Genomic DNA, 8258 nt, shown 5'->3' with positions numbered 1-8258 from the left:
CTACAATGTTAAAGTGGAGGGGAGTGGTTTGGAGGAGCAACCATTATTCGAAGCCGGTTCATAATTTGAAGAAGTCTCAAGGTTAGCTTTAAGCTACGAGAATAACAAATCCAGGTACGTGAAATAACAAACAGGGAAAAGGAATGGACCACTATTGTTTTGGAAAAATCAAGAGTAGGATGAAAATTCTTCTCTACATTCAAAGATGTCCAGTCAATGTTATCCCAGATTAAACTCATCCAAGACAATAATCTCGACTGAGCATGAGGAGGCAATATAGAAAGTTAACGATTTTGTGTTCATTTTACTTATATGTTGATTTGCTATGTGCCAAAAGGAAAACACAGTTTTTTATTTGATTTGCTAAACCATGATTTTAACAACCAAAATGTTTTTATCCATGTAGTAGTTTTTGACCTCTAAATTATGCAAACAGCAATGCTAACCAGAGCTTAAGAAAGCTTGTGGTGGGTGTGAAGAGGAAGGATAAGGCTATCAAAGATTAGTCATTGATGCTTGTTCTAAATTAAATATGGTTTTCTTCTCAAATGGTAGGGAAACAAAAGAGACCAAAACAAGCTTTCATTACCGTAAAGTCATAAAACCACTAATCTACAAAGTGTGACCGGCAATGCTGCCAGCTCAAAATTAGCCATTGTTGTTGTAGATGATAAAGAATATTACGAGACCGGTAACTACATTTGCCACATCTATTGATTCAATGGCCTATGTCAACTAAAAACATGACTAAAAGCTCAATTGTAGCTAAATATCAAGAGAAACTTCAGAAACAACAACTGCGTACACCATGGTGAGCCCGTCTCTTTTTACTCCTTACAACTTTTCTAAAGCTTCGACTATATGCCCATCCATTCTTTGTATAGTAACCCTCTCGAAGGTGGATGTTTGTCTATAGATTATATTTCCTGGCTACCTTGCATGGTAGTTGATAGCTTTAACAGTTTCCAAATTGCTGATGGGTAACTGAACTGATATTATATACATTTATATTCTATAATTTCCTTAAAGAGGTTTACATACCTTCAACCAGATCAGAGAAAAAACTAGAAGAGAAATGGTTGAACTATTTTATTTGTATGGCATGAAAATGATGGAGGAGTTGTGGCCGCCAAACCCGAAGGAGTTTGATAATGCTGCCTTTACATTCAATCTTTCTTTCTTTGGTCCCACAAGCACGTTTGCATCCTGAATTAGATGTTTAGGCAACATAAGATAGTCAATGGAAAATGAAGGGAAAACCAAAAGAAGGAGCTCTATGTGAAAAGGTTAACAAACGAAGGATTAAAGCAAATGAATAAAAAATCAAGAAAATAAAATTACTTAAAAAATTAACATGTCATGAAACGAAAGTTGTTGCAAAAATCAATAATGAAAAAAGAAAAGAGAGAAGGTGCAACAACAACATACCACTCCTTCATCAGGGTTTTCCAGATTGATGTTTGGATGGACCCAACCAGTCCGTATTGCCTATAAAAAATAAACATTATCATGTCCATGCTCAGGTCCCAAGAAAGGAAAAGAGAAAGATAAGAAACATGGTGATTGCAAATGAAAGTATTTTATCTGTACTTGTAACATATATCCAAATATACATGCATTTTTGTAGAACGGTACACCAAAAAACAAAAACAACACAAGCCATTATGTCCATGAAGTCTGTTTTCTAATGTCAATATAAAAGCATAACCAAAGCTCTAAATTGCATACTTGAATTGCTGCAACAGCTTCAACAGCACCAGCAGCTCCCAATAAGTGACCAGTCATTGACTTTGTAGAGTTCACCCTTAACTGGAAATAATGGAGATCTTATCACTAATCACAATGAATAAATATGAAAAGCAGGTTGTATGTAGGTTCAAATATCGGAGAAAAATATGCAAAATTACCTTGGGATTCTTGCCAAAGCAATGTAGGAGAGCCTGGAATTCTTTAATGTCTCCAACTGCTGTAGATGATGCATGAGCATTAATGTAATTTACATCTTCTCTAGCTACACCAGACTGAGCCAACGCCTTTTCTATGCAGAGAATGGCACCAACTCCTTTTTTTAAGATTTCACAATATATACATATATATGTTAGTTTAATAGTTCATATAGTAACATGTGCAACTTCAGAAGAAACATGAAAAAAAAAACTCATTCCATATTTGAGGGGCCCGTCATGACTGGAAATATTCAAAGGAAGAAGTGTAGGTTGTAATCTCAAGATATATATATTCTGCTTAACAAGTGAGGAAAAACAATTTAAAACCCTAATAGCATCTCTAACATCAAGACCTACTATACACTGAAAAGGCCTTTTACCAATGAAATCATTATCTGGCTGAAAAAGCACCAAATTACAAGCAGCAAATTATGAGGAAAAAAAAGTTTCAAGGTGCATATGTAGCACTAAAGAAAGACATGCCTATGTGTTAAAAAATCCAGCCAACTAGTGACCCCTCACGTAGACTACAAGTTGTGGCCTTAGCTTGCCACCACAAATAGCTAAAGCAACTATGTGAATATTTGTCGATCTTGTAATGAATTTGAGAACTATAGATCAAGAAGTTGACCTATTGCTCCTTTTCACTCTATAGTTTCTTACACAGAATTATTCTAACAGAAATGCTATAAAACACTCCTACGAAAACAAAACCTCTAAAATGAAATGCTGCATAGAGACAACGTCAGGGTTAAAGGAGAAAGAATTGCAATAGTAAAGGCGTGGCTCATTACCATCAGGATGTGGTTCAGTCAGGTGATAAGCATCACTATTGAAGCTTCCACCCAAAAATTCTGCATAGATGGTTGCACCTCTCCTCTGCAAAACCACAAACCTAAACTCAATAATTTTCCCTTTTATTAAGGAACTAATATGCATACTTAGCAACTTCACCGTAAACTACTAAGTGCAAACCTATGGCTAAGAACAAGGAATGTAGGGTTGAAGAAACTGTACCTTAGCATGCTCCAATTCTTCTAAAAGTAGAACCCCAGCACCTTCCCCCATGACAAATCCATCACGATTCTGTGAAAAAGTTGGAACAATTATCCAGGTAAATAACACTCGTGAAGCAGATTGAGAAAATTTTGCGCATCTAAACCACCTAAGATTAAAAGTACTTGAGGAATAGCTACTTTGTCAAAATACCATGAAGTAGACGGAGAAATTATGTGCATTTAAACCGCCTAGGATTAGAAAGTACTTGAGGAATAATCACTTTATCAAAGCACCAGGAACAGACGCATAACTAACTCAATGTGAGTTGTGATCTAAAAGTTTACAAGACATGCGAACAACCGAGGCAGAAAAAATAATCAGGTCACTTACTTATTGAAATGATAAAATTAATTATCATTACTTTCCACCAGGTTGCTTCATTAACTCATTCTCAGTTTTACTTCATTTGTTGAAGAACTTGATAAAACCAACAACAAAAGAAAAAAAAATGAAATTCTAGGAGCTCAAGAGTTATTGAAATATTACAATATCCCAAGGGCGTGAAGCTTTGGTAGGGTCGTTGTTCCTCTGAGAGAGTGCTCTGCATGCCACAAATCCTCCCAATCCTGAATAAAAAAAAATCACAAAATCTTGCTTGTACCAACTAAAAAGATAATAAATTATGTCAAATAGAAAAATGAGAGAGACCAATCGGTATAATTGCAGCATCGGAGCCACCACAAAGCATCATATCCTGCGATTTTGTTTCAAATACCTCAGATACAGCGTAACAAAAACAAACCACAATAGATTGGATTTCCTTTTTCCTCAACTTACAGCTTCACCGCTAATGATGTGGTTTGCCGCATTTAATATGCAAAAGTTGCTTGTTGCACATGCAGTGGATATTGAATAGTTAGGACCCATCCAACCCTGAAGAAGAAACCAGATTAAAGCTCAAAGTTCAAATTCCAACATCCATCAACCTCTATCTTAACATAGCAAAAGCAAGATTTAAGCTCACCAAATCCATTGCAAGCATTGCAGAACCCATATTTGTAGTTGCAAATGGTACACAAAAAGGATTCATCTTCTTGTATGAGATCCTCAATGCTTCAATTGCATCATTGAAAACCTTGTCTTTCCACAAACAACCTAAATGAATCAATGGACCTAAAAAGGAAAGTAATTGCAAAAACAATTTGTTTCTTGAAGTTGTTTTCCCTCATGCAAGGTGTTATATACGCTATGACACTTATGATTCCAAAAGATTTTATATTATTAAGGCTGGCTTTAGACGCTAAACTAGTAGTACAAAATTGCACCACTCGCATGTTAAAGTATGCAATATGCAGGTAAATATTGTCGACATATTCTGTTATTTTAAAGCCACAAAACCCAGCAGGTGGTGTTCATGTTTTACTTGGATCAAGTTTAATGCTTAAAAATAGAAGGGTTCATCAGCTCTTCCATCATCTTTAAAATAAAGGAATATGAACAACAAAACTGCAGAATTTACCTTCATGCCACCCATTGCTGAACCAATTAAAACTCCACATTTCGCTTTATCTAACTCATCCATTACATCTTCAGTTACTCCACCATCTTTCAGGGCTTTTTTCCCAGCAATAAGCATATAAAGCATGAATTTGTCCATCCTCTTGGAGAGTTTTGGTGCAACCCAACCATCAGCCGAGACAAATTTTATCTCTCCAGCAATTCTCTGCAGAGAAAACGAGAGTAGTAAGAACAAGAGCTAGTACAAACAAAAGCAACTGAGAGATGCTAAACACAACTTACGGTTGGAAACTGGGCACAGTCAAAAGTCTCAATTTCACTTATTCCACTAGAACCCTCTAGCAACTTGTTGTAGAAGACATCGAGGTCATGTCCAAGTGGAGTTACCACTCCCATCCCTGTCACAACAACTCGTCTTTGGTCCGTAGGAGGTTTCTTTTTTGTCGTGATTTCCCTAGTGGGTTGCGGAGCTACAGCCATGGCTTCTCCTAAGTTTTCAAATAAATTAACTTGCATGAGAAGTGTCCAGCATGATATCTATTCATGAGTGAATTCCACATAAACTTACTAAAATTATTTAAAATTTTTTAAATAAAATAATTAATATTAATATGATGACTTTTTTATATTAAATATTTAAATAAAAATAAAAATAAAAAATCTAAATATTGAACCTAAGTCTAAATAGAATTTATTTATAAATACTACCAATAAAATGAATTATTTATTTGAAAGTATAAAATCAATTGTTGAATAAAATTTTATTTATATTATATATAATCTGTTTGACCAAATTGATGTCAACTTAATTAAAAATTGCTTAAAACCATTTTTAATAAAATAATTAATATTTCTTAAATAATAGTTAATTAATATTAATATGATGGCGTTTTTCTTTACCATTTATATTTAAAATAGTCTACAGAATCTAAATAAGAAACTGCACATTTATCTTCCTACAAACAAATTATTTATCATCACCATAGAACTAACACTAACTTAAATTCAACTTCATTTCTAGCTTTTAACTAATTAGTAACAACAGAATCATAATAATAATAATAATAACTGGTGTATCTCCGGGCCGGATACAGGATCAAATATTGTCAAAATTTTAGACTTAACTCGAAAAATGGGCTTAAAATTTTGCTCAATCCCGAACTAGATAAAAATGTTAAAACCTAGATCCAGTCCACTCAAATTAATTTTTTTATATTATTTTTAAAAATATATATAAAATATTCCCAACAAATTGAAAACATATTAAAAGATATTTATACTTAAATAATTTTAATATTTATACTTAAATAATACTAAAATAGGTATAACTTAACAAACAAATGGTCTGTTATACAATATTCAAATAATAAAAAAATAATAGTAACATAATAATAAAATAATAACAAAACAACAATAATGAAACAATAAGAAAACAGTAAAAAAATAATAAGAAAATAGTAGCAAAACACCAACAAAATAATATACTTTTTTTCCCGACCAAAAAAGTTTTATTCGAGACCCAATTTATTGTTTAAACAGATTTTACTCAAATCCTCTTAGTTTTCAAACAAACTTTCAAGTCGTCGTATCGAATTGAAGAGTTCCCAAAATTTTAAAAATTATATATATATATATATATCTTACTATATTTTATATTCAAAATGTTTTTCATTTCAAAATTTCTTGAATCAAAAGCAAAAAAAGAGAAGGAACATGTGCAACGCAAAAACAAACAAAAAAGAAATACAAAGAGTCAAATTTCGAACAAAAAGAAAAGAAAAGAAAATAAAGTTAATGTGTAAACAAGGCTAAACCTTTTGTGAGAAATAAAACAAATAAAAATGAGAATAAAAGAAGCCAGATTTCAAGAGTCAAGCAAAAACCAACATGCCCTTTCAGATTGTATAAAAGAGAAGGCTGAAAATTACCAGAACAGGCAGCTCCTCCATTGAGTCTTCTTTGCTTGCGATTGGGAAGGATTTTGGGTCCAAAGAAATAAGAAAAGCTTCTATTTTGACCAAAAAGGCTGCAATTTTTGGAGGAATAGTAGTCATTACAGGGCTCAAAAGTTAACCAGGAAGCCATCAAGCCTTGAATGCCGAATCCATAAAACGCTGAAATCATGCTCCCGTCTTGGTTTTTGGTTGAGCCATTGCCTCTGCCGCTGCATTGAGAAAGAAGAGCTCTCCTTCTAGTGCGAGCCCAACGACCGTGTCTCTTAGAAGAAGAAGCAAAGGCTGATGAACGGAGAAATGATGACTGTGACTGGTCTTTCCCGCACGTGACAGACATGCAACCAGCGACCAAACAAGTGCATACCGGACTCACCATTGATGAAGATGCCATCCTCCCCCCAAAACCAAAATCAATCAACAAATATACGAGGTTGTAAAGATTTGGGTTATTGCGTTTTGGATAAATATAATTCTTTTTTTTTTTTTATTTACGTGAGATTGATCAGAATCCAGCCATCCATCAATCAAAAAGACCCCAGAAATGAAAGGGGAGAAGAAGAAGAAGAAATGGTAAATTGCAGTAGGTGATTAGAGCTTTTAAGTGTGAAAGACTGCAAAAATACTTTGGAATGAGACACAAACAAAAACAAAAAGGATGTGAAAAATAGAGTAGGCCGTAAAACAAAGATTTAAGACCAACAATTTTTATTTTTATTTTCTTAATTTATGGACAATAATTATCCTATTTTAATTAGTAAATGACTCTTTTGTCCATCATCTTTCCAATTTAAACTAGCAATTGGACACTTTACTTGGGGTTAGGGTGATGTCTTCGTTTTAAAATTTTGAATTATATTATAAAATTTGTTTATTTTAAAACCATTTTAGCCTTTCACTTTCATTTGGTAATATTTGTATATCGTTTTCGAGGATATTTTATTAGCATTTAGCACAAAGGAATATTCATATTTTACATTCGCCTATTGACTGGTAAATTTACCTCGAACTTATCGAACACAAAAAGGATAAATTTTATTCTAATTCCTCATTCATATTTTCTTTTAAAACTAATTACATGTCTCAAGGGTTTTAAATTTACATCTGCCTACTAATTATCTATTTTATATTTAATTCTTTTGGATCTTAATATATTATCTATCAAATAATTGGTTTATAAATACATTACCATTTTATCTATAAATCAATTATTGAATTTTTATATAAATATAATTTTAATATTAATTTTACTCACCTTGTGAGTATAACCAAATCTAGTTTGTTACGCCAAAAAAAGGAGAAATTAATTCTTGGGCAGTATCTTGCATTATTTACAATCATGTTGCCTTTCCTATTATTATAAAAAATTAGGAATGATAACACGCTAAATTAGCCTTATATACAATTTTTTATTTCATCTTTTAGGTTTATTTTTTTAATTTAGGGAAGTAAATCGTTTTTGGAAAGAGAGTGAGTTGAATGCGCTTTCTGTACAGTTTGCAAGAAAACGTGTCTAACTGATGCGCTTTTTACCAACAGTCATTTTTTTGAACGTTGGCAACGGTAAAATTTTTGAAGGGCCCCATGGTAATTTTCTTTTCCAATAAATACCAGACCATTTTTCATTCTTTTCACTCAAATCCAACTCTCTCAATTCTTTCTAAACTCTCAACTCTCTCAAATTTTTCAAGTTTTGTTCTAAATTTCCCGATACAATTGTTTAAAAAGATTGTAGATTTATTTAATTATTTCGTATATTATTCGTTTCGATTAAGTTTTCACGAATGACAACCTCTCTGATATTTTTTCGACAACAAGCACATTGCTGCCGCTCAAGCGATAA

At 32.8% G+C, this 8258-nt stretch overlaps 1 protein-coding gene across 1 annotated transcript; it reads right to left on the bottom strand.

Moving 5' to 3' along the window:
- Nucleotides 1-565: 565 nt before the first annotated feature.
- On the bottom strand, nucleotides 566-7078 carry LOC105774240 (3-oxoacyl-[acyl-carrier-protein] synthase II, chloroplastic). The gene is made up of 13 exons (XM_012596650.2): nucleotides 6392-7078; nucleotides 4746-4951; nucleotides 4465-4668; nucleotides 3970-4080; nucleotides 3783-3878; nucleotides 3654-3699; nucleotides 3492-3571; nucleotides 2964-3032; nucleotides 2741-2825; nucleotides 1908-2062; nucleotides 1729-1809; nucleotides 1429-1488; nucleotides 566-1206 (listed from the first exon to the last, which is right to left on the bottom strand). The coding sequence occupies exons 1-13, from the start codon at nucleotides 6807-6809 to the stop codon at nucleotides 1090-1092; spliced, it is 1728 nt and encodes a 575-aa protein (XP_012452104.1). The 5' UTR covers nucleotides 6810-7078; the 3' UTR covers nucleotides 566-1089.
- Nucleotides 7079-8258: the final 1180 nt, after the last annotated feature.

The sequence above is a fragment of the Gossypium raimondii genome, chromosome 6 (genome assembly GCF_025698545.1).
Source record: "Gossypium raimondii isolate GPD5lz chromosome 6, ASM2569854v1, whole genome shotgun sequence".
Classification (NCBI taxonomy): domain Eukaryota; kingdom Viridiplantae; phylum Streptophyta; class Magnoliopsida; order Malvales; family Malvaceae; genus Gossypium; species Gossypium raimondii.
Note: the sequence above shows the minus strand (reverse complement) of the source record. Positions and strands in the feature narration are given on the sequence as shown.

Coding starts and splice junctions, on each gene's coding strand:
- LOC105774240 (XM_012596650.2), bottom strand. CDS start 6,809: ATGGCATCTTCATCAATGGTGAGTCCGGTATGCACTTGTTTGGTCGCT. Junction 3,879..3,969: donor CAATGCTTGCAATGGATTTG/GTGAGCTTAAAT, acceptor TTTCTTCTTCAG/GGTTGGATGGGTCCTAACTA. Junction 2,826..2,963: donor AAGAATTGGAGCATGCTAAG/GTACAGTTTCTT, acceptor GTGGTTTTGCAG/AGGAGAGGTGCAACCATCTA.